The 26726-nt window shown below is 41.7% G+C and overlaps 1 protein-coding gene across 2 annotated transcripts in view; it reads right to left on the minus strand.

The window, feature by feature from the left end:
- trip12 (thyroid hormone receptor interactor 12) overlaps positions 1-24031 on the minus strand; it is a 31652-nt gene extending 7621 nt beyond the window's left edge. Inside the window, exons 1-21 of one of the 2 annotated variants that reach the window (XM_072461793.1) lie at positions 23875-24031; positions 21427-21573; positions 20459-20584; positions 19488-20275; positions 12832-12937; positions 12619-12755; positions 12447-12530; positions 12261-12356; positions 12035-12186; positions 11890-11925; positions 11724-11819; positions 10634-10726; positions 10392-10553; positions 9199-9267; positions 8943-9108; positions 8709-8826; positions 8455-8611; positions 3654-3807; positions 3341-3569; positions 3126-3244; positions 2842-3049 (exon numbers count right to left, since the gene is read on the minus strand). In XM_072461793.1, the coding sequence (XP_072317894.1) occupies positions 2842-3049; positions 3126-3244; positions 3341-3569; positions 3654-3807; positions 8455-8611; positions 8709-8826; positions 8943-9108; positions 9199-9267; positions 10392-10553; positions 10634-10726; positions 11724-11819; positions 11890-11925; positions 12035-12186; positions 12261-12356; positions 12447-12530; positions 12619-12755; positions 12832-12937; positions 19488-20275; positions 20459-20584; positions 21427-21524 (3194 nt within the window). In that variant the 5' untranslated portion in view covers positions 21525-21573; positions 23875-24031. The remainder of the gene's footprint in view (positions 1-2841; positions 3050-3125; positions 3245-3340; positions 3570-3653; positions 3808-8454; positions 8612-8708; positions 8827-8942; positions 9109-9198; positions 9268-10391; positions 10554-10633; positions 10727-11723; positions 11820-11889; positions 11926-12034; positions 12187-12260; positions 12357-12446; positions 12531-12618; positions 12756-12831; positions 12938-19487; positions 20276-20458; positions 20585-21426; positions 21574-23874) is intronic. The other variant, XM_072461794.1, reaches the window with a different exon arrangement.
- Between the last annotated feature and the right edge of the window lie 2695 nt (positions 24032-26726).

Consider the following 26726-nt stretch of genomic DNA (forward strand, 5'->3'; position numbering starts at 1 on the left):
AGTCCTCCCACATATCAATCATCCCTTTCGTCCTACTGCACACCTGGCTCGTTCCCAGGATAGCAGCACGTTTCCCTGGGTGGTTGATATGCCGGTGTGTGTTTAGAGAGTTCCTTCAGTGTACAGCACAAAATGACGACAGAGAAAGACTGTGTTCCAGCTGGCTCAGAAGAGACGGATATCTGCGGAGACGAGAGATGCGATGCAATCTGTGGATTGATAAACGTGTAGCAGCGAGGCTGTTGCGTGCTTCCGCACGGCGGTGAGTGTGCGTGCGCACGCGCACCTTTCAAACAGGGACCAACAGTCGCTTGAGTTCTCAAATCGGCGAAAAATCCTCTTATTCCTTTAACATGTTTTAAAAGCATAAACTAGCGCAGCATTTACATTAAATGTACGGCGGGGGCCTGTTTGGGACTATGGCGCAAGAAATGAAAAAACATCAATGAGTGCAGCCAATAAAAGCTGCAGAGTGTGCAGGGCTGTGGAAATAAATCTGCAAGGAGTCCATTTTTCACCAGACATCACAGCTCACCGGAGCCGTTTACATACAGCTGAGGAAATAAGACAAGTCAGGCAGGACCGTCGGTTTGATGTTTCTGAAAATAAAAGTTGCCTACACTTGTAGTTGTAGCAAGTTTTAATGTAAACATTATGGGAAAAACTAAATACAAGGCCTGAGTATGTAACCATAATGATCTCTGTGTCATTTACATACACAAGGTTCCTGCACAAAACATTTTTTTTAATGAAAATGTCTTGTAATAATGTAATTATATAAGTTTTTTTATATAGAGGTATACTTTATTTTTTAATGTAGGGGTCTAGTTTATTTTTTAATATAGGGGTCTAGTTCATGTTGTCCCGTCACACCAAGTTCTCCAGTTGTCCAGATTTAAGTCAGCTGAATGCATCAGGACTGAAACCTGAGGGCAGTGTCACCTGGTCAGGTGTCTCCTTCACGGTGCTCATCAGTCGTGACCATGACGTCCAGCGCTTTGTATGAGACACAACACAGACACAACTTTTGCAGCAATGTATGTTTTTTAGGTTTTATAGAAGCTGGCGATGCTAAGTCAGATGCATAGTCAGCCCCATTTGTTTGATTTGCATTACTGCTCAGTGAGTTCTACTGTCCACATTTAAAAGCTGCCCATTCAAACGTGACAGCTTCCTCCAAGAAATTAAGTTCTTGTTGGATTTCAAAGTTTCAAGGCTACATAGACTCTAGAATGGGCACCTTCTACAATACACGTCATGATTCAAACCTCCCAGATCCCATGAACACATCGAGAACTCTGCATTGTTACATGCAGCAGGAAAGTACACAGTCTGTTCACACTAGGAGGCACTCAATTAAGAAAACAGACCGGGACATATTAGACTTGCTTGGACTTGCTTGTTTTTGGTCAACGTAATGACAAACTGTTGTTCCCTTTGCTGTGGACAAGCACATGTCATTGTTTTAGTCTACTTGAAAGTAAAAAGATTATGGATTCAGGGGGAATTTTTTGTTGTGGCTCGAAAACGTAGTTCTCACAGTGAGACGTGGACAATAGTCATTCAGTTTTAAGTTTAATTAAAAGACAAGCTGTGGTATTAGGCATGGTAGTTTCTTGGTCGCAGAGTGAGTCCTCCTCAAACATGTGACAAACAGTAAAGACAAGCGCACTATCAAAGCAGAGCTCAGCCGGGCGACCTGGACCATATTTCCCCTTTCATTTAATTTACTAATGTTCACAAACGCAAAACCACAGCTAACATGGTGCACTAGCCTTGGCTAACCGGTGCCACTTCACTGCAGACTAGCACATGTGAGTTTTGTTTTGATGTTAGAAGTTCCTAGCACGTCTGAAAGTCAAATGTTCCACATAAAATATAATGCTTATCGGTGATTGACAAGTCTGCAGCTATTATTGCTTTTTAAAAACAGAGACCTACATACACCCCGTTGGTACCCCTTTTATGCTAGCGCAAAATTACTAGTCAACCATAAAGGTCCCTCAGCACCGCTCGCACCCAGAGCAAAGACTGGTCTGACAGGTTATGGGGAAAAGACTAATTGAGTTTGGTTGTTTAGCGTAGTCAGACTTCTTTGTGTATGTGAACACGGTGAGTGGCCTAACCACATGGAGCCTAGATCCTGATATTTGCATGCGTGTCCAAAGATTTAAATAGCTCACTTGTAGTGTCCATTCATAAATCTTATAAGACTTTTTTCCCCCCCCCCAGTAGATAACAGGCTTTATACGGAGAAAATTGACCACATTGGAAAAGGAGAAGGCAACAAAATTAGCTGGAGATTCGGGAGTGAATAGTGAGTTTAACAGGCCTTTTAACATAAATAAACCGTTTACTGTACTAGTCCATAGTGTGACCCCATTTGAACCTGTACTTCAGTCGGACCACATTAGGGTGTCCAAACTCGTTTCACCGAGAGCCAAATATTAAAATATATTCAAAGCAGAAGGCAACAGACTCCAACTGCCAATTTATAAACATACTGTAAAATCTGCCAATTTATAAACGTACTGTAAAATCAACTAAGTTGACCAAAGTGCTACATGGCCACAAACTGGTGGTCAATAGTGAGTCATTCAGATTGTGGCATATAACAAAGCTTTGACAGAGCCACCGTACAAATCAATGGGATTTTATTGAAGTTATAGTGGTAGAGTTACTTAAACTTGCTGGAAAAAGTATGACTTAAATGATAATTTTACAATCATATTGTAGGAGGCCCCTGAATCATAGTTTGGACACCCCTGCCCCTACAGACTACATGCCAAAGCAGCCCGTGTTCAGTATGAATGTGAGGTAAAGATGAAAGGTGAAACTGACCCCTGTGGGCTGAGGTCGAGGGAGTCGTCCATGCTGTGCTGGTAGCTGGGAGAGCCCAGATCAGCTGCAGCATTATTAGTAGATGCGGTGGAGGCCGTGCTGTGGCTGGTGGGACACAAACTGGCACTTCCACTTTGACATGCTTTGGGAGGACAGGTCACCAGTAAACTCTCAGACTCTGCCAAATTCTTAACCTGGTGCATCACACCTGCAGATGACAAGCATAACTTATTATAAAAAGCAAATCCAAATAAACAAGGGCCAGAAGAGGACTATTATGATACCTTCTCTTCTAAAATAAACACTGAAGACATCAGGCAACTTCTGCATCAAGATCTCAGCCATTTGTAGAGACCCCACTACAATCTTCAAGTCCTGACTGGACAGCATGGAGGCAATGTGACTGTTGGAATTCACAAAACAAAAAACATTTTAGAACAGAATAAGTAGCAAAAAAATCATTGATATCAGGCCCAGGGTGATATATGATCAAACAAACCTAGACACAGCATAGTTCCTCAGTACGTCCTTTAATAGCTCTGCATCTGCAAAGTAGATGATCCTGAGGATGGCTCTAAGGCACTTGTGTCTGACAGCAGGCCCGGCTGAAGAGCTGTACACCTCGTACAAGACCCCAAACAGAGTTTTGATAAAGCACTTGGCAAGCTCTGGGTCCTCCTTCATCAGCTGTGCTCGTGCATCTTCCCGCCGCACCTCCTGATGACTCCCTACAAACAAAGTAACAGTGAACGTCGTCATTTCAAAAATGATATAATTGCAATAAAATGATATATGATGGTTGTGATAATTACCCGTGCAAGGATTGGCAAGGGGGTTGGGTTTTCTCTGGATACCCCTGGCTGTTCCTGTGTCCTCGTTGATCTGCTGCATAGAGTTGAAGTCAATAGTGTAGACACGACCAAGGGTTGACAAACTAATTTCATCCTCGCCATTCTGATGGGCGGTCTGTAGAAACAGAAACATCACATAAAGGTGTTATAATGACATATTGCATTAAAAGACAGGCATGTAAGAAATTGTACACGACTTAAAACCTAGGGTTATAAAAGACGGTGCTTTTCTGGACACTCAAAGACGTTTCACATTGCATTATTCATTTATTTCACACTTGGTGGTGGTAAGCAACTATTGTAGCCACAGCTACTCCAACCACCACCAATCACTCACACACATACAAACCAGATTCATACCAGGCTATGTGGTTTGAAGTGTCTTGCCTGAGGACACAGCAACATTTCGTCTAGCCGCCCCACTGTGGCACCTGGTTTTCCAGCGGTCGACCCATCCAAGTACTGACCAGGCCCTGACCTGCTTAAGTTTCCAAGCTGACGGGATTGGGCAATGAACAAGCAGGTATGGCCATTGCTGACTAAATAAGAAATTAGCAGTGCACAGACTATTTGTTTGCAGCATCAAAGTTTTGCTCTCATTTAGAAAACCAAATAAATGAGTGCACATTGCTGTTGTGGCTCACTTCTCACCTTTGGCCCCGTGCTCAGAAAGAACAGAAAGAACTCACAGTCTAGAGTGTATTTATGACAGATGTGTGTTTTGAGTGTGGTACATGCCACTATTTGTGTGCAGCAGCCTTCCTTCTGTGTAAAGGTTGAAAAGGTTTTTGCATGTAACATCAATCAGCCAATGAAATCACTGGCGGGTTTTGACTAGAAGAGATAGTCACAGGGTCCAGTGTGTAATGTTCTGAATAGTCTTCGCCACAGCTCAGCCCATGTTGGTTTACGCTACCTCAAATTAATGTTTAAAAACCAATACAATATTTATATGAATTGAGTGACTGTGTAATACAGGACAAAAAACATTTTATACAAGATATAATTATTAACATAATATATCGTACTGTTGGTGCTATACAGCGCTTCTGAATAAAAAGCCGCACACGCGATATTTACACACACAAAAAACTCACACCGGACAATAAACCGTTGTAACATCTGATATTTACACATAAATAAATGAGGTAGTTATAAGTCTTTTGAACCGGGGGTCCCGGTAATTAGACAAATATCTCAGTGAACATGAGTTGGATTGTAATAAAAAACAGTGTTTTGAAGTTTGCTGTCCCTACTGTCCCCTCTGTCCCCTCTGTCCTTGATTACTCTGTGTGAGCTGATTTATCTGTGTCTGTGTCACATCTGGTTCATCTGCTCCTGAGCTCATACTGATCGAGTGAGTAACATGAGATATTTACACAGAAATATGGTCCACGGTAGTGATGCACATGTTGTCTTTTGACCCGTGAATCAGGTCTGGCCAAGAAAGTCTCATCCCAATGTGGCAGGTAAACTGCAGATCACCATTTATCGCATGTCCGCGCTTGCGTGTGTCTTTGTATTCTGCCGCGTCTACATTCACTTCCTCATTAAACTAATTTCTCAGTGAATATGGGTCTGATTGTAATAAAACATACATAATTTTGAAGCTTGCCGCATTTTCTGGATTATAAGTCGACTTATGTGATATTACTCATTATTTTCACACTGGCAAACACATTTCACATGAGGGTGCTCTAAGGCACTCTAAGCGACAGAAGTGATTTTTTTGTGATTTGGGGTAATACTGATGCTTCTTAGCATGTTCTTTATGCTATGGTTATCTGAATAACTTAATATATTACATTAACATACCAGATACTTACGACAGTTCGTTGTCTATGTGTCATGTAGCTGAAGGTGTTATGTTAGCATACGTAAACCTATGAATCATGCTCTCTAATCTGTTATTATTTCAGATTGCATTTCAAGATTAAATGTTTCTTGTTGGTCTTGGATTTTATCAAATAAATTTCGCCCAAAAATGCAACTTATACTCCAGTGAGACTCATGTGTGCTTCTACGTGTCAAACGCTTGTGCTTCCTGCTGGATTGCCCCCTGGTGGCCACAAAAGAGACCACATGAAGTTCCAGACCTTTGCTTTAGGACATTTTCTCATACTGGACCTCAGTAAAAGTGTATTTGTGAGCCCTATTATACAGTGCTTGGTGTACAGCTGATTCAGATTTTATTATAGCTCTACAGTACTTTGAATATCAGTTGCCGTGATAATTTTGTTTCTTTGTAGATACAAGTAGAGATCAATGGTAAGAATAATTGCATTATTATTATAAAATATGCTCAATAATAGTTTATAACGATATTTTCAAAGGCAATACAGTGATCCCTCGCTATATCGCGGTTCACTTTTCGCAAACTCGCTGCTTCGCGGATTTTCATCATTCATTGTGTTCTGCATTCTGATTGGCTAAACAGTCTCTCCGCGTCTTCTCTACCTGTGTGTCAATAACGTTATGGATTAATATGTACACGTACATAATAACCGCTTGCCAGATTGAAGTTTGCGAGGCCGGTGAGAGCGCGCGCGTGAGCTCCGGGAGAGGCCGGTGAGAGCGCGCGCGTGAGCGGAGAGGCCGGTGAGAGAGCGCGTGTGAGCTTCGGGAGCGCGGTGAGAGCGGCGCGCGGGAGCGGCGCGCGTGAGCTCCGGGAGAGAGCGGTGAGAGTACAGTACAATCGTTAATACAGTACTTTTATTTGTTAAACAAATGCTTGGGCCTGTAAAAAGGTTTTGTTCCTTGCTTTCAATGTTTTATGGAGTATTTCATTGTATAATAACTGTAAAAAAATAAAGGTTTCTACTTCGCGGATTTCGACTCCCGCGGGTTCTTCTTGGAACGTAACCCCCGCGATAAACGAGGGATCACTGTATATTGTCTGTTAAAAGTATTTATCTTGACAATATATGACGTGTTAACAAATGAATACCCTGTTTAACTATTCTTATGTCGGTGCCAAATGTAAATTAAAAACTCCAATAAAGTAAGCATATAGCCTAGCTTATTTTATGCTTTAGGGGTTGGTACAAGGGAGGTAAAGCTGTGGAGCTGTGTTCTGCCGCTTTTGTGCACAGACACTGGTTTAGTTTGACCATTTATGCGATTGGTCAGTTCTCGTGAGGCTACACACAAAGACTTCCTTTAAAAGGGGGACAAGCGCCACATGGACAAAAAGACAAAACCTCCAGGCTCCCGTAAATCAGAACAGTATTCGGCACCTTAAATTTGTAATAGATGTTTTAGGTCACTACAACAACTATTGTCTGTACGCACTCTGGCTCTTCCGTTGTTTAGTCGGGTCATAAAAAACATGACCGATGGCCCTTTTGAGCGCATTTTCAATGATGTATTTGATCCATTGTCTGGCTTTCCTAGATTCACTGGGCGACTCCACAAATCCCAGGCGTGAATTAGCGTTGTTTAGAAATGCACTTATTTCCTACATAGAACTCGATGCTCCAGCTGGAGCTAGAATTCTTCCTCGGATTTCCAGATAAAACTACCCCCATCAAAAACAAGTTAAGAGTGTCAGATTTCCAGCCCCCCAGATGTTCTAATTTAGTCCATAAAACATTTTTAATTTATGATTGATATCATTTTATCGCTTGAACTACGAGTCCTACAATCCTCTGCTGAAACCCCTAAAACTTAAAGATTGAATGGACGATTTTTTTTGGCCCAAATCTGAGTCTTATTTCCTTGTGGTGTGGACTGCCGATTAGTCCTGCCACGTATCAATCATAAAACTCACCTACCGCTCACCTGCAGCCGCGTCAGGCTCGTCCCCACGTTTCCGCGTGTCTAAGCGCATTGATCTATCATAATATAGTTCCCTCAGTGTACGGGACAAAATGAAGACGGAGAAAGACAGTTCGAGCTGACTCAGAAGTAGACGGAAATCTGCGGGAGACGAGAGATGCGATGCGATCCGTCGCGCTAATAAACAAACGCACGTGTGTGTTGTATCAGTCCACACGGGGGAGTGCGCATGCACACTTCCGCCCGAGTTCTCAAATCGCCGAAAAATCGTCCATTGCGCCTTTAACTATTATGTTATGGGTGTTGCACAACACTTATCAAATATGCCCTTAGGGTAGACTACGAAACGGGAAAAATAGCATGATATGGGACCTTTAAACTATAAATTAGCTAATATTGAGTTTGAACAGCAACAAGTCTTTGATATCAACCTTACATATCAGAAAGCATAGCACAAGTCCATGTTCCTGCTGCTGATTGTTTTTGTAGATTATCAATTGCATATTTATAGGTTAAAAGTGTATTTAATTGTTAGTCAGAGTGGGGTGGTGTAGGGTCGCCTCAGACTCTAATGTGTAGTGTGGACCCTCCTCAACATTCTAAATCGCTCACAACTGGAAAATCGTGTAGTGTGTCCCCAGCTTAATGTGACTGACGAGCTGGACACTGTATGAATACAATCAGAAGGCTCTCATGTGATTCACTATATGAATAGTTCATCATTAAGATGAAATTATAATAAATAATAAGCTCATATCAAGCAACAACAGCCAACAGGTCAACAACAGCCCATATTCATGTACAGTGTTGCTAATGCATGGATATGGACTCAAAGACTCAAAGTATCCACAAATAACTATTACTAGGCTATATAAAGCGACAGAATTTTTTGATATACATTTTTTGTCATGGTCACCCGCGCCCAAAATTACTTTTGACACTCCTGATCTAGTGTTCAGTGTGAATGTGATACTCTTGGCTATACCTCAATAATGCGACTGTCGATGCGATTATAGGGGTGCCACAGCCCACGATCATCCCTCCACTGCCAGATTGCCCCTTCAGTTGTCTGAGCACTGCCCTTCTTCAGCATTACGTCCACTGCAAAGATGCCCTCTCTGGGTAAGCAGGGCATTAACTCACTGTCAAAAGAAAAGAAAAATGTTAGAAGACCATAATGGAGAAATGGACAAACCCCTGAAGCATTTAGAATTAAAAAAATAATAAAACAAATGTTACCATATAAGAGAAGTCAATTCGTAGAGTTCCTGTGGGCTTCTAGGTACCAGTTCAATTTGTTCTTGGCAACTGCCATTTGATGACCCGCACAAGAGGAAGCGCAATGTTTCAGCTATGTCTGTTTGAAAAAAATATATTGTAATATATATACAGTGAAAATGTGCCCCTCATAAAAAGATCAAACCAGGCACTTCATGTCATATAAACCCTGCAATATGAAAGGTCTTTACTCACTCTGCTTCATGAGCTGGACAGCCAGGCAGGGGCAGTTGGAGCACATAAGGGAAAACATGCGCACCACCATGATGAACATGCCAGAGCTGAGGACAGGAGGAGTGACAACCAGCAGCTGCTGTATGTTGGTTAACAAGTCCCGCGAGGCCACCTCCTGTAGCAGGTTCTGTTCATGTAAGTATCCATGAAAGCAATCATATGACATTTGTACATATATTTATGTATAAGAATGAAATACAACTTTAAGTTTACAAACCTCCTCATGCTGGAAGTTGTCTACAAGCCTTGCAAAACAGAGGCAAGTGCTTTCAACAGACTTTTTATCCTGAAAGAGATGGAAGAAAGTTAGAAGAGATAATCCATGCATTCTGTCAGTTTGGCGTCATGTGCGACTTATGCTCAGGAGCGACTTGACTTGATGTGATATAATTTGTTATTTTCACAATGGAAACCGCATTTCACACAGTGTTCTCGCTGGGCTGAGGTTGGAGGATGGCGGGCCGTGGGCAGCGCTCGAAAAAAGTACTTACAAAATTTGCGATATGGAAAGCCAATATGATCACACTCTGCCACTCAGGAGCGGCGTATTTTCAGACGCTTTTACAAAATTAAGCAGCGCTTTTAACGCCGTGCGCCGTCTGACGTTACGCTGTTAACGAGCGCCGTAATTTACGTCATACACCGCTCCTAAGTGGCGGAGTGCGATCATATTGGCGTTCCAATATCGAGCGACGTGGGCGGTGCGAAAGAAACGCTCGCACGGACAGAACCGTGGTGCTTTTCGCAGTCGGCGCGCGCGTGCGCACGGTTATCTTAATACCTGGTGGTATCTTTTCAGCATGGCAGGGGCCCGCCGGAGCATGGCGGCATATTTTGGGCATGGCGGGGGCCCGCCGGAGCATGGGGGCATTTTTTGGGCATGGCGGGGCCCGCCGCAGCATGCCGCCAAAACCCGTCAGCGAGAACACATGTTGATTTATTTTCCCACTGACAGCCACAAGAGGGCGCTCTCGGCTCTAAGCGACGCAGAAGAATCTGCACTTCCTCTACCTCCGGAGTTTGCGGAGTTGTTTAGTAGTGACACCGAGGAAGAAGACTTCAATGATTTAGGGTAATACTGATGCTTTTCTTTATGCTAGTTATCTGAATAACTGTTAATGTTACGTTAACATACCAGACACTTACGACAGTTTGTTGTCTGTGCGTCATGTACCTGAAGGTGTTACGTTAGCATACGTGCACCTATTCACCATGTTCTCTAATCAGTTATTATTTTAAATAGCATTCAAGATGAAATGTCTATCCTTCGTCTTGGATTTTATCTAATAAATTTCCCAAAAAGTGACATACACATTCTTCCCCCTCCTCTATAATGCATTTTTTGGCTGGTGCAACTTATACTCCGGAGCGAGTCTTGAAAATATGGTATGCTATTGCTTGATCCAGTACCTGATGCGTTAGTCTCTGCGTGAGTAGTGGAAGAGAATCAGCAACAAAATGAAACTCATCTGGCGTTATGCTCTGGCAGCAGTTGGCTGCTATGGCCAAAGCATTCCTCTGAGCATTGATGCTAAAGAATTCTAGGTAAAGCAGGCAATCAGCCAGCCCACCCTAGAAAAGAAGACATCACTTTTAGATCACTTGTGCATTGGTGAGTTACAATTTTACCAAGAACACACTGTAACACTTACAGCCTGCAAAATGGCTTTGCTGTGTCGCCTTGACAGCATTTCCAAGGCAGTGAGGGCCTGCTCTGCTACGTCAATGAACTGTATAACCTGGAGCTGCAAAGAAGAGTCAAACCAAATAGTATTAAGCACACCATCACAGTATTGAAAGCAAAGAAAGCCCAGTGTTTAGACCCACTGCATCAATCCCTGTACCTATGAAATGTTATGAGCAACTAATATGTCCCACTTGAGGTCTAAAATACAGTAGGTAACCAAAAGGATGCAATGCAGTAGGCCTATAACGCAAGTAGAGAAGCATGGAAGATGTAACAGCGACCTTGCCTAATCTGGTCTATATACATTTGGAAACATTATCTTTGTTTGCGTATGTGAGGATACTGTTGGCTACCAACACTGTAGTTCCTCAAGGGTGCATATTATCTCCCTTATTATTCACACAGTATACCAATGACTGCAAGCCACAAAAGCAACTCACTCATTAAATAAGCTGATGACATTGCTATTGTAAGGTCTTTTAAACGGCACTGAAAAGCACTACAGAGCATAAACTGAATGTTTATTATAACTGGTGTAGGGACAATTAAAGAATTTTTTTTTTTTTTTTTAATTCAGGAAAACGCATGCAAAAATATTTGTATTTTTCAAGAAAACTACAAGTAATGTTTGACTATATTTTACTACGGTTTTATTGAAAGTATTTTAACTTTTTGTATTAATTTTGGAATAGAGCATTGTCTCTGTAAAACAAAATCAAGACTGCGAGACAAGGAAGTAAGATTTTAGGGAAACAAATGTGCTGAATCTACTTTTTGGCTGACTCTTTGAATCTTGCAAAGACAAACGCCCTCCTTTGTCGTCTGAATATGGTTTCCAATATCTGGAGAAAATTATACGATATATTCTTTGTCCAAGCATTAAGCTGCTCAATATACTGTATTAGTAATATTATGACATAGGGATTGCAATTTAATGTTGCCTATCTGCATTCTTCTGCAGACTCTAGGTCTTCCCTTACCTTGTGTAATGTTTTTATGTGCATTTGCAAGACTAATTACCCTCAGGAGCAATAAAGGTTTTCATTCATTCATACCTTCTCAAGGAAGACAGGAATGGCATCAACAACCACAGCAGAGGATCGAGGGAGGGCCTCCATCATATATGTGAGTGCACGAGATGCATGATTCATCTGAAAAACATTCATTTAAGAACTGAAGTCATAAAACTGAAATATATTTAAGGGCAGGATTTATACTCACAATATCAAAATTATGCTCCATCTGTAACAATGCTATCTGTGGAAATAAAACACAATTAAATCTCAATTCAAAATGCTATTTAGTTCTCCCCTTTGAACTCCATAACAATGCCAGGACAGAGATCATAAAAATACTCCACACTCACTAAAGCAGGCACCACACTTTTAACAGGGAATCCACCCAGAGTCTCCTCATTGCCCATAACCAGAAGCTGACACATCTCAATGGCAGCCTGGAGCTGCTGAGATTCATCCCCTGTGGCCTGAAGGCCTTGCAGCAGCTGCTGCGCTTTAGAGCCTACAAACAAACAAAAAGAATATTTAAAAAGATTAACATTATGAAGTGGAATAGAGTAGATGGGTAGCTCTTACTTGCTCCACTCCCTATTGTTCTGTGGAACAGCTGGGACATTCGGGGTCCGAGAGGGCCAAACAGATGTGGAGGGAGACCCCTGGCCTCCAGGAGGGCTGATGAGAAACAAACCGCAACGTTAAAGAACCATCCAGGCAAAGGGTAGACATTATTGTCTATAAAGCTTTCCTTAAGAGTCAACATACCTTGAAGCCTTCCCATTTCAGAATCATCAGACTCACTCTCTCCAGAGGTGGTCATGCCTACTGCTCCTGCAACTGAACTTGAAGCTAAAAAAAAACACCACCATTGTTAAAATGAGCAGAATAAAATTGAAATACATAATGTGTAGTTTGAAATAAAAGGTGTAAAATATACCTGAAGCTCCTTGTGACGCCTCATCCGTGCGTGCATTAGATGAGTTGGCCCCATCTTGGTTGTTGTCGGAGTCGGCCATTTTTTCTTGTCGGCGAGCGTCGGCTGCCCCACGCTTGCCCAGGCCTGAGCCCCGCCGACTGCAAGCCCAGGTTAAAACGTTATAGTTGTGCGTCTGCTATTACCTTTGAATTTAGGTTTACATAGATGACTTACCTAGTGCTGGCACAGGAGCCCGTGGTCTTCTGGCGTGTGCTCCGCCGAAAACTGGGGAGCTCTGCTGGAGGAGACTCGCTGCGTTTCTTAGTAGATTTTCTCAAACCTAGAACAGAAATATGATAATTGTTCACAACAACGAAACGACACAAATTAAGCAATGTTTACAGCAATTTTGTTATTATTATGAAGTAGAGGTGCACCGATATGAAGATTTTGGGCTGATGTTATCGGAAAAGCTTTGACAAATAACCGATACTAGCTTTGCCCGATAACCGATACTAGCTTTGCCCGGTAACCGGCGATACTGGGCCGATATTTTCTAAATGTTATGGTTATTCTTTTAAACACTCGTTTACTAGCTAAATTCATTTTTATTCTAAAATAAGGATAAAAATATTTTTTTAAACACACAATACACTTTGGGGAAAAAAAAAAGTTTGATGGGCATATGGTGCACTATGTTTAGATATAGTTAGGCTATAGGCTGTAATATAATTATTCTTTATTAAGAGTAAAATTAGCCATCAAACTCTCATTCTGTGAATTTCCAGTTTTATTTAGATTTTATTATGAAACAAAGTCTGCGATGACGGGGCGAATACACGGCTATAATGAAAGACACACGGACCTAATGCTGTAAAATGACTGCAGAGTTACAGCTCAAAACACCAGGGTTCACTGGTCTCACTCAAACTTTTTTTCAAGAGGGCCGCATTTTGAAACTTATACGGAACAGAGGGCCACAGACAACCTGACAATGAAGAGAATCATTCAATATTTTGCATTTGACATAGTTTCGATGAGCCTCCACATCTTTAATAATATTTGGAAAATTAATATTAGGTCGATATGACATCAAAATATAGGAATTTTCCCAATTTGACAGCAAAAAAGTACTTATTTTTGTTGTTTGGGTCAAGACTGAGGGCTAACAAACAATAGTCTGAGGGCCGCATTTGGCCCCATAGTTTGGACACCCCTGATTTATATGAACTATAACTTTTATTTAAAAAAATATTTAATAGGCTTTTAAACGGTTCACAGAATGTACAAAAAAAAAATACCGATTACTCAATTATCAAAGAAAAGAATCAATAGATTACTCTATTAACTAAAATAATCTATAGCTATCTATATAGAGTAGTATCCTGCTTCCGAAGAGTGCACACGCTTTTTTGCTCGCTCCGCTTGCTATCGCTACTTTCCTTATTTATTTTGCTTTTTAATCAGTTTTTGTCTTCCAAACATTTTTGCTTTGGACTTTTTCAAGTAAACCAAGGATTTTAAGAACATTTTTCCAGTTTTAACGACATATCTGACGCCAGCGACATGTCCGGGAGAAGAAGGGAGAAAGACTGTGAACGCTGTCGGAAATATCAACAAGAAATTAATGAGCTGAAAACACGGATATTTGTTTTGGAATCTGAAAAAGTTCTTCACGATACCATTCCTGTGTCAACCGATGGTAAGAAGAGCATACTTTTTACAAGAAAAACTGCTACTTTCAACCTAAACCGCAGTGACTCTGTGTAGTTTCCAAAACTGTCTAAAAACCAGAAAGACCAGGCTGTTTCTTGGAACAAACTTGGAGCAAAGCCTAAACGATACAAAGATAACGTGAAGTCACCTAAAATACAGCTCACCAACAGATTTTTACCACTTTCAGAGATGGAATTAAATGAAAAAAATAAGATGACGTAGCCAAATTACAGCGAGGAGGATCTGTGCCAGGAGCCAAGGTCACGCAGATTGTTTTAGTTGGGGACGGCGCGATAAGTCACGTGACGCATGAAAAGATAAACACACATTCTTTTCCAAGCGCCACTGTTTCTGAGATAACGTCACTCCTTCCAAATATTATGGCTAAGCATGGAGGAGCTAAACAGCTGATTGTGCACGTGGGTGCAGTGGACATGCGGCGGGAACAGACTGAAGTTTTGAAAAAAAGACTTCTTGAAGTTATTCGACGTGCTTGATAAAATGGAAATCAAAACATTCATAAGTGGACCTCTTCCAAACATCGACAGGAGGATAAACAAGTTCAGCCGGCTTCTTCAGCTGAACACATGGCTGTCCAAAGAGTGTACCCCTAGAGGACTACACTACATTGAGAACTTCTATCTATTCTGGAAACGAGAGGACCTGTTTAAGAGAAATGGCCCCCACCTATGCAGAGGTGGAGTGAGGGTGCTGACAGAGAACCTGCTCCACGCTCTGAGGCATTGGACTGGGCAGGGTCCTGAGCAGATAGTTAGATAAGAGAGGAATGAGAGAAGAATTCCTGCTCCATCAGCCAGAGACTGAGCCAATGTTTCAACATCAAAAGCACCACAACCTCAGCCTCCACCAAAGGATTCATCAGCAGCTGCTCCACCACCACCAGCAAAGGATTCAGCTCCAGCTGCTCCACATTCACCTTCACCGCCTCCAGCAAAGGAACAATCTTCAAAGGCCTTGGACCCATCTGTGACAAGCCCAACAACATCCCTGTCATCGCCCCTGCCTTCACACCAGCCCTGGGTTCCCCCTGCAACATCTACTCCCACTAAAGATTCATCATTCTCCTTCTCATCTCCACTCTCACCCATGGGCCTTCCCAGCCATTTTGAAAGTCTGATCAAATCAGGCATTAAGATGGCTCCACTCACGCCCAATATAGCAAGGGCTATGTCAATACGTATCAACTCTTCCCTGCACAAGCCGACTACACCAACAAAAGCCCCACCACCCATCCCCCCTCGCCTCTCACCTGGTCCCAAACTCTCCTTGGCTACAAAAGCCCCACCACCCATCCAACCTCGCCTTTCACCTGGTATCTCCCATAGCTAGGATGCACTGGGTCTCAGCGTTGCCGGGACTTATTGTCACATTAAAAATCAAACCAACCCGGGGCCCTATGTAAAAAGAGCCCCCCCTAGTGCTATTTCTGTAGTCACATCATCACACAGATGGAAAAACAAAATGCGAGCCAGGCCCAATCTGAGAAATGTGATTCATATTCCCTGTGAAAAGATAAAGCCCAGTCCCACTGAAACTAGTCTGAAACTTGCTATGCTAAATGTCAGATCCTTATGTAACAAATCTCTCTTAATTAATAATTTTATTTCTTCTTATAATCTTGATTTTATGTTTTTAACTGAAACATGGCTTGACAAAAACACAGGAAATGTAGTTCTGATAGAATCTGCTCCACCCAACTTTAAGTTTGAATCTGAAACACGAGAAAACAAAAAAGGGGGTGGAGTCTGTGCTGTCTTTAGAGATGAAATAATTACCCGCAGGTTGTCTTTTGGGGTGTTTTCATCATTTGAGTATGTATCCTTTAAAAATGAAGCTAAAACGGTCTCCATCCATTCTCTTCATTGTTTTATACAAGCCTCCCCAGCACTGCCAACGTTTTATTGATGAGTTTACTGAGATGCTTTCAGTCATATGCACAGACTTTGATAGTTTGGTCATTATAGGTGATTTCAATGTGCATGTTGATAATATTTGTGACAGAAACGCTAAAGAGCTTGATGCTGTCCTTGAAACCTTCAGTCTTACTCAGCATGTGAGAGGCCCCACCCACAGCAAAGGACACACTCTAGATCTCATAATTACAAAGGGGGTAAATATTTCAAATGTTAATGTGATTGATGTTGCTCTGTCTGATCATTTCTGTGTCTTCTTTGACCTGTCTGTTTCTCCCAAACCTCCGGTTGGTCCTGCAGTTGTTCAGAGGAGACACATAAGTGATGGCACAGGTGCACTGTTTATGGAAATGATAAACTTTGAAAATGTCTCATGTTCTAATGTAAATGATTTGTTGAACTCTGTTACATCTAGTGTTTTGAATGTTCTGGACACCATCGCCCCTATAAAAATAAGCAGAAGGCGCCGTGGAGAAATGATGATTCGGTCAGGGCACAGAAAAGGGAGTGCCGCAGGGCTGAACAGAAATGGCGCAAGTCAAAGCTCCAGGTTCAAAAAGAGATTCACAAAGAAAAGCTGAACATGTACAACCTAATCTTATGTAGAACTAGGGAAAGATATTTTTCTGAAATAATTGGAAGCTGCAGTAACAACTCGCGTGTCCTGTTTGCCACAGTAAACAGATTAACAAACCCTCCAGCTCAGCTGCCGTTAGAACTCATTTCCACATCCAAGTGTAATGAGTTTGCATTATTCTTTAATGACAAAGTTCAGGGCATTAAAAATGCTATAAATCCCACAATGCAAAAAATTACCCTAAAACCACCAAGACACTTAGAGCTAACTCACTTTGCACCAGTAACTGACAAAACTGTCCATGAGATCATCACCAGTCTGAGTTCATCTACATGCTGCCTTGATGTGTTACCCACCAGATTTCTAAAGTCTGTGCTGAACAGTTTGTTAGCACCATTCACTCACATAGTTAACATGTCGCTTCAATCTGGAACATTCCCAATGTCTTTGAAAACTGCGGTCATAAAGCCTCTCCTAAAGAAGAGCAGTCTTGATGCCGCAGTACTGAGTCATTACCGGCCCATCTCTAATCTGCCATTTTGGGGCAAAGTCCTTGAAAAGGTTGTTTACCAACAGCTCACAGATTTCCTCTTAATAAACAACTCATTTGATGTTTTTCAGTCAGGTTTTAGACCTCATCACAGCACTGAGACTGCTCTTGTCAAGGTGACAAATGACATCCGCCTGAACACTGACACGGGCAAAGCCTCAGTCTTAATTCTGTTAGATCTGAGCGCTGCTTTTGACACTGTCGATCATGGGATCCTCTTACAGAGACTAGAGGACTGGATGGGCATCACTGGCACTGCCCTAAACAGGTTAAGGTCCTATCTGGAAGACAGGAAGTACTTTGTTGAAATTGGTAGCTGTGTCTCAGACCACATGACCCTGACCTGTGGAGTGTCCCAAGGGTCAGTCCTGGGTCCCCTTCTGTTCAACCTCTACATGCTGCCGTTAGGTCAGTTGATACGCAGTGAAAATGTGTCCTATCACAATTATGCAGACGACACTCAGATCTATGTTTCACTATCGGCAGGTGACTATGGACCAGTGGATTCACTCTGTCACTGCATCCAACAGATCAGTTTGTGGATTCAAAACAGCTTTCTCCAGCTGAACTCAGGCAAGACTGAAATAATCGTTTTTGGCCCACAGAAACAAAGAGAAAGTGTTAGCGGTCACCTCCAGAGTCTCGCTCTAAAACCTACAAACCAAGTTAGAAATCTGGGGGTAAAAATGGACTCAGACTTGAACTTTAATAGCCACGTCAAATCAATAACATCAGCAGCTTTTTACCATCTAAAAAACATTGACAAAATCAAAAATAGTTTCAAAACCAGATTTAGAGAGACTTATCCATGCGTTTGTCTCCAGTAGATTAGACTACTGTAACGGCCTGCTCACTGGCCTCTCCAAACGAGTTGTAAAACAGCTGCAGTACATCCAGAACGCTGCTGCTCGGGTCCTGACTAGAACCAGGAAGTACCATCACATTAGTCCTGTTCTCAGGTCTCTGCACTGGCTCCTGTGGCTCAGAGAATAGACTTTAAAGCAGCTCTGCTTGTGTACAAGTCTCTCCATGGCCTAGCACCAAAGTACATCTTGGATATGTTAGTGCCATATGAACCATCTCGGACTCTGAGGACCTCAGGGACCGGCCTCCTGCTGGTGCCCAGAGTCAGGACAAAACATGGGGAATCTGCGTTTCAGTTTTATGCAGCTAAAATCTGGAACAGTCTTTCTGAAGATGTGAGACAGGCTTCTACTCTGACAATGTTCAAATCTAAGCTAAAAACAGTTTTGTTTAGCTGCGCATATGACTGAAACAATTTTTTCTTTGCACTCTTCTCTTTCGTTTGTGATTTTATTAGTTTAGAAAATCAGTTGGATTGATAATTTTTAATGTAGTTAATTTTATTGTGTTTCTGTAATTTCTTTGTGATTTGAATGCATTTTTCCTGCTGTGTGAAGCACTTTGAATTGCCTTGTGTATGAAATGTGCTCTACAAATAAACTTGCCTTGCCTTATAGCTGCGGCCTTCATGGTTAGCGCTGCGTCTGGTGCTAATAATGCACTTTTTATAAAGTGCATCAAACACTTAACACTACTGACAAGTGGTCCTCACCTATTTGACATATAAGCCATTATATGGGTAATATTTATAGATCACATACAATCGCACACATAGGTGTTGCACCAATGACACACATGCATGCTCTTGTTTCAGGCTACAGCTTTTCGGCTCTGAAATCTGAGCCATCCTCTGAGCTCACTGAAGCCCAGTCTTCACATGCAAGTATGTTTGCCCAAGCAACAAATATAACATGCATGTGTGAAAAGACCATTTAGGTTTAATACCCGAGTCTGAGGAGCAGTCATACTACCTGTAGGCTCAAGAGGCTCAAGAAAGCCTGTAGTATCTTGAATGCAAACTCCAAATGCATCTAGTCCCAGGGGTGACGCTGCCTGGATCACTGGCTCTGTGACATTTAATCCTGGAGGAGTCAACTCCATCCAAGCGCACAGAGACATACTGACCCGCAACTAGTTGCTAATTCACTTTTTCAAATTAAATAAGTTTAATAAATGCACTGTAAAAAATATTTTGGCTTCAAAAAGAACATTGTTCTACGTCATTCTAAAGAATTATAATTTTTCATACTTGCTAGTTTAGCTTGTAATCCAGATGGCCCAGGTTTGGAGGCTTCAGTCTTGGAAGAACCGGGCAGGGACAGCTTGGGTTTTGGCAGATTTACTTTGGGGTTGAAGCGTGCTGCCCACTCAAACTTTGATGAGCCGGAAGATTTGGCCTGCTCCTTGTCCCGGGTACTTCGACGTGGGGAGGGACTTGAAGCTGACCGAGAGCGGCGCGCTTTAGTCTGATCTTTTCTTTGTTTAACGCGGGCCCCCTGAGTGGCAGTGCTGTTGGCTCCTGTGGTAGAGGAAGAAGATGAGGTGGAGGCAGAAGAGGAGGAATCCGTCACGTTGCTACACCCAGCTTTGGCTGAGGCGGCCGATTTAGACGCCAGCTTGGTGAGTTTTGCAGTTCTGCTCTCGGTACGATTGGGGAGGGACCCAGTGGTGCTACTCAGCCCAGGGATAGCGTCTGCTTTCTTGCGTTTCTGAGTTGGTGAGGCCGCACTGGCCCCACTTTTCTTACTCTGACCACGACCTGACGGTGCAGGTGCCTCTTGAGCAATTGATCGCTTCTTGGCCTTTGCTGACGCTTTCTTGGTCTCTGAAGTATCCTCCAAGGGTGGCAAGATTATTTTGGATTTTTTTGCAGGAATCGGTCCAAAAGTACTAATTTGGTCCGAAGCTTCACTTCGCTTTAAAGCACGGGTGCTTTCGCTTTTTGATGGCTGGCCTTGTCGTTCTTGTTCAGATGTCCCTGCAGCCTCTGGGTCGCCTTGTAACACAAATGAAGCCACGGACAGACTAAGACCACTTCTGTGAGGGGGAAAAAAAGGAAGTCATTTATCGTCTTTGGAAAATGAAGAATTCTACTATAACAGATATCCCATTTAAAACCCCTACAATTGTGTATTTATTTGTTTGGTTGAATCACATATGAGTAAAGTGCCCACACTACATGCATGCACACATTAAGGACCAAGTAGAGAGAAGAGGTACCTTCTTGTGCTGTGCCCTCTGGACTGACCAGTGGCTGAGCTGGCTGTGGCTTTGGAAGCCTTAGAATTAGGTCTTCTATGCTCAGGAGGGGAATTTGCTTTATGTTTTACCTGCTCTGACTGCAACCTGTAAGGTTGAAAATCAAAGAGCAATGAGTATATATTATGGTACTTAAGCCACATGATCAAATTCATGACCACATTAATCATACGCATTTAAAATACTAAGAGATGCATTTAGCAATAGGTTGATAAATAAGACATGACAGGTTCCACAAACCCCTCGTCTCTTATTGTAATTTCAGGACACACATGAAATTAGGGATGTTTAATGAGCATCGAACGCGTACCCGTGAAAGTAAACGTATGAAACCCTGTGTTCTGCTGGAAACCATTTGGCACAGCCAGAGCATGTCTCTTTCCAGTACTATACAGGTCTGATACACGTTAAGCTCCAAACCGCTGTTATAAATGTCTAAATAAAGCTAAAAAGCTAGCAGGTCAGCGCTCATCTCCATGCAAGTTTACTGGAACACGACTCCGTGTTGTGACCCGCTTTGGGAGCAGGCCTTGTGCATGTGGGGGTTGTTGGGAATAGGGTGATAAAGTACAGACAGAAGGACCACATAAAGAGCAAATTTTAACAAGGAAGATTTGACAAGAGGCAGTGCAAATGCTGTAACTCGCACAGTAATCAAAACCGAAGTAAAGTAGATGTGAGCGCCTAGCATGTAATGTGTGATCGAAACATTTGATCGATCGCGCTTGCACAAATGTCTGATTATGATCAGCAGCCGATTGATTAGAGCACATCTAGAAAAATCAAATATATGCTTATGATTAGTCAGCATGCGGCACAGATCATACAAAAAGGTCACCAATGTTTCTAATACGTTTGTGGAAACCCCCAAAAATGTGTCATTTCACTTTAACATAGTAGTAAGAATTAAGAATGAAATGACCACTCACCTTCCTGCGACTGTTTGGTCTTGTGGCTGAGCCGCAGCAGTGTTCCTCTGAGAACGGCGCAGTGACCCCCCTGGATTGGAATTAGGCCGGTTGGACATTGGCACCTCTCTCCTGAAGGGACATACCCTTTCTAGACACTACCATTCACTGCAAGAAAAGAAGCATATTTTGATAATGAATAGAAGGTTGTATCCATTGGTTACAGAATAATTAAAAATGAGCCATTGCTGTGGCAATTAACAATTCAAAACAAAATGTTATATCTTAATGAATGTGAACATCCAATATTCATATGTTCATATCCCCCCTTCCACAACTGTCTAAAAGCATATTCATGGAAAAACACAACTTTGCTTAGCCATTGACTATTGGTAACATTTTGTGTGATTAGAAATGTTTCAACTGATGAAGAAAGAATGTATCGTGTAATTCCTGACTGAATTGTAACAGTATTGTTATAACAGTGTTTCAAGGACTGTAAACAGCTGCATACATAAAACCCTTACGTGTTTTCAATTAACCAATAATAAATGTCGACGTGAATTCAATAATCGAAACTATATTGGGTGGCTCAATTAGACATTAAGCCACTGTATCGATGAACATAAAATACGCCACATTTGGCAAGAACATGGCCATTTTAGGCCCTGCACTGACAGTGCATGCTAGTCTTTGTTTATTCGTCTATTCTGACAACTAGCCAACCACATAAACGAAAAATACGACCTTCCCGAGAACAGCACAGTATAGATAGATTCGCAGAAAACTTGCTCAGTTGTTACATTTACCTACCACAGTACATGTCAACAACTAAACGGAGTTATAATCCAAAAGATTTAGAGGCCTTCAGTTGTTCCCAGTACCACCGACTAGCATCTTTAGCTTCTAGCACAGTAGGGTTGACAGTAGTGTGGCAGGATTGTCAGACCAACAAAGCTATAAATGTAACATTCTTTTGTATTACACAAGCGCGGAATACGAAAATAAGAAACCTGACACGAACAAGATGTTGAAGTACTTAACACACACAGCTTGTTAAAGTTACGTGTGCTAACGTAGCAGTTGCAGAAGAAATGCGTAGTTGGCGTAAGCTACCGGTCTGTCAACCCTGATCTCCGACAGGACAAGAATGTACTCAAGTCACCATGAGCAGGAACAGTCTCATGTTGTCCCGCTTACTCACATTACTCTACAACATAAATGACCGTAAAAACACACGGAATCTCACTGTAAAACAAGCGTTAAGTGTTGATGTCGCAAATGGCAGCACGACCACAAGGTCTTCCTCAAGCAGTTTGGGCAGCTAGCATGCTAAAACATCACGTTACCCAAACCATACGAAGTCATGGTAGTTAATGATTCAACAAGGAATACATTCTCATAGTTTAACTTTTGATTTCAACGTCACGTCAGAGACAAGTAGTTGTTTTTTATCTTTTTATTTTTTAAATAAAAAAATACTAGTTGATATACGTACGTTACCCAGTCGCTTTCAGGTTCTCAAAAAAATTCTATATTTACTCTGAAAAGGCAGAACAAACAATATACAGGCAGCAGTGCGAGCTTTGAACACTTCAACTAAGCGATTTGTGTTGATTTCAGGCCAAAACCAAAACCAAACAGCGCAGGCTAACGTTAAACTGTATGCTAAACAGTCACAAATTCAATTCACCACAAACTAGCAACGCGTAAACTGTGCCAAATCAATCGTTTAAGAAACATAATAACATGTCAACTTTGCCAAATTAACTTGCATCCAACTTGTGCAAATCTTCTCTAAATACTGAGTAAAGAGATCAGTAAGCTAACGCTAGCTTAACGCTAGCCCAGTAGCGTTAATGCACGGGGAGTTTATTGAATGACGCTAAGGACTAACAGTGGACTGACAAAAATAAACACCTGACTAACCTGGATCGACAGTCTGTGGTCTAATGCTCGTTTCTGATTCAAATGGTATACAACAACTCCCCAAAATACGTTATAACCGTTAGTCTGCGAGTGTCACCCATGGCGTTGCCAAATAAACCGAGCCTTGTATCGTTTGTTGTTTTCGGCTAACCTTGGCATGAAGCTAATTATTCTGGCCGATGAAATTTCAGGCATTAGGTAACCAATTTCCGCGATGCCAGGACTGACTACAATCAATAAACTACAGAATAATGTCAGGGCAATGAACAAACAATGTAACGGCAATCCTTGAATAGTTCGCTTTACCTGACAACATAGGAAGCTAACATTAGCGTGACATCGCTAGCCAGCAAAAAAGAGAAATGGCCCCTGATGCCTTAAGACACAAAAACAGGAAAGCAGGAACGGGATTCGACACATATTTTTTTAACACCGTGTCTCAATCCGTCGGCATGTATCGGTTGTTGCTTAGCTCGGATGTCCACAAAACTGTGTGCTGAGTTGTCATAAATTCGTTGTATTTGGTGATAATGTTGTTACCTATTTGTTCCAGTGTTGTAGTTGTACAGACAGTGCAGCAGCTCCTCTTGTCTCTCTCTGCCGCTGAGTTTCACATCAGCTGAGGACCGACTACTGCAGTATACATCCGCCTCATTCATCCGCCGCGGGACTAGTTCACCCGCATCCAAAACCTTTCACGCTAAAGTTACACCGAAACACGAACTTTATTGTGCCATGGGCGTCAACGCATGCATATGTAATATATGATAATTTGAATTAAAGGCGTACACCACCTATTCAATGTGTTAGTGGTGTTTGTTTGCGTTAATGCTAGGTCGTGACCCCCCACCAGGTGCTATCATTCACGTATTGTATTTGTAATTGTGACGGTAATTTAAAATAAACGGCACTTGTTTTATGAATTGTTGTGTTTAACAACTTACTTTTAGTGTTGACGGAGTTACTGGTATGAGTCTGCAAATGGTGTCTTTACTTAAAGAGCAACTTATGAAATTACAAGTCAAGGTCCCCCTCCTGAAAAGGATTTCTTTCAACTTATTATTTCCCAAAACGAGGTCAAGTATAGTTCCTTTTTCTAACGTGAATGTGTCTTTGGAGAAGCTTTCTAATGCCCTATCAGAAGAAAATTAGATTAATTAGATTAGATTAATGATCAAGCCTTTCTCTGTCTGATCACATCACATTTAGTTAGGCCAGAGCTTCTCAGACTCTTTCTGGTACCCCCCTTTGGGAGATAAAAAAAAAGTATTCACAAACCCTGACAGCCTCTGGGACAGCAGAACTGGCGCTTTACTGCTGTAAATATGGGATTTCAAGAAGTTGACGCACTTCTTGGATCCCTTTTAGCACTGCGGGTGCACAACTGTCAAACAGACTGTTGATTCGTCTTCTTCTTTGGTGTTTTATGTTGTTGTTGTTGTTGTTGTTTTATGGCGGTTGGCATCCAATTGTTGCATTACCGCCAGACTTTATTCCTCAGACATTTCGTAGTCCTCAGACTGTCGTAGTCCGTGTTTTATGGCGGTTGGTATTCAAGTGTTACATTACCGCCAGACTTTATTCTTTTGACTTCTAAGTACTTCTAAGCTGGTTCTGTTGTTGTTGTTGTTGTTGTTGTTTTATGGCGGTTGACATCCGAGTGTTGCATTACTGCCAGACTTTATTCCTTGAACTAAGCTGGTTCTTCTTCCGCTTGTACCACTGCATTTATGTTTCATTGTCTTCAAAGCCAGTGTGATCAAAGTGCAAATGCTTTATATTGTCATGACAGGTCAAAGCCGAAAGGAATTGTGAATGCATACGCATTCTATTTCTATCTATCTCCTTTCTTTTTCTTTTTATTACTATAAAACAACAACAACAACAACAACAACAACAACAACAACAACAACTATAAAACACATACTTGGAAGAGGTACAACTACATCAGGTGGCGGTAAATGCACCTTTTCAGTTAGCTGCCAACTTCCATTGAACGTAACACAACAACAGCAACAACAGTAGCAGAGCAAGCAGCAAGTTCAAAAGTTAGAATCCAAAAGGGTGTGTTGGGGGTTTTTCTCCCTCTTTCACTCGCTCCCCTTTTACGGTACAGCGTAAAACATATACTTTGAAGATGTACAACTACAGTATGTGGTGGTAGAGTAACAATTCATGGACACCAACCGCCATAAAACACCAAAGTAGAAAGAAGGGAGTGTAGCGTCCAGTCGAGTTGAGAAGGCCATTTTTCCTTATCTTTGGCAGAATGTTGGTGATTGGCAACATCATCGTCAGTGACATCGTCAAAAGCGCAATATTATTGTAGCGGTTACACAGTACGCAGTCACTCACAATGGCTTTTACCGTTCTAGTTACCATTTTGTCCGTATAATCACTGTTACTAACTCATAACACTATTACAACTTTTTTCCATGCATTTGTAAAATAAATCGGTCCAGTATCTGTATCGGCCGATATTCATATCATTGAGTAGTATCGGTTTCAGTCCAAAACCACCGATATCAGTCTGCGATGTTATTCCTTGGTAATGAAAGAGTTACCTCTGCCGTCCCTTCAGAAACGGGAAGAAATTAACAGCTTGTGGACAGAGGCTGCTTTATTCTAATAGAACAGACTAAACTTTGTAAACTTTAATCCAGTTTTCGATCTCAGCCAAAAGACCCAGGAATTACAAAGTTACAGACTTTTAAAAGTTCTAAAACATTTTAGATTACATTTATCATTAAATATATGTGCAACGAAATCACTCGCGACCTGCATTTTTTTTTTTTACTAGTTTTCCTCCTCAACAATCAGTTTGACATGTTTAATCCAAATAACTTTAGTATGAGGTTTTAAGAAGGAGAAAAACGAGAGTGTGATCAGACCATGGATGCATTGGAGGAGAGACTGTTGCTGCTGCTGTTACAGGAGGAGGCGGAGCAACATGATAATGACACACGACTGGAGAGGTACAGAGAGACTTTGGTCTGAGGAATAATCTCAGTAATACAGAAAATTCAAAGAATGGAAAAGTGTGAAGGCTGATTTTACTCACATTAGAGCCAATAGCCTAACTATCTAAACATAGTGCTACATATGCCATATCAAACATGTTCCTTTGTTCCCCTCCTAACAAGGGTATTATGTGTTCCAACTGGCTCTGCAGATTTTTAAAATGGATTTGATCCTTATTTTAGAATAAAACATTCTTTGATTAAAAAAAAAAATCTGCCAACGCTTTCCCCATAACATCGGTATCGGCCCAAAATGTCCATATCAATGCACCACTATTTAAAATAATTCAATAATACATTCATTCATATTACAAACCTTGTCCCCTGTGTCCTGTTGACTGTAACTTTGGATTTGTATAACTTTCCCCATGT

This window comes from Eucyclogobius newberryi, unplaced genomic scaffold (genome assembly GCF_026437365.1).
Source record: "Eucyclogobius newberryi isolate DKJ021-1_F unplaced genomic scaffold, fEucNew1.0.hap1 SCAF_10, whole genome shotgun sequence".
Classification (NCBI taxonomy): Eukaryota; Metazoa; Chordata; class Actinopteri; order Gobiiformes; family Gobiidae; genus Eucyclogobius; species Eucyclogobius newberryi.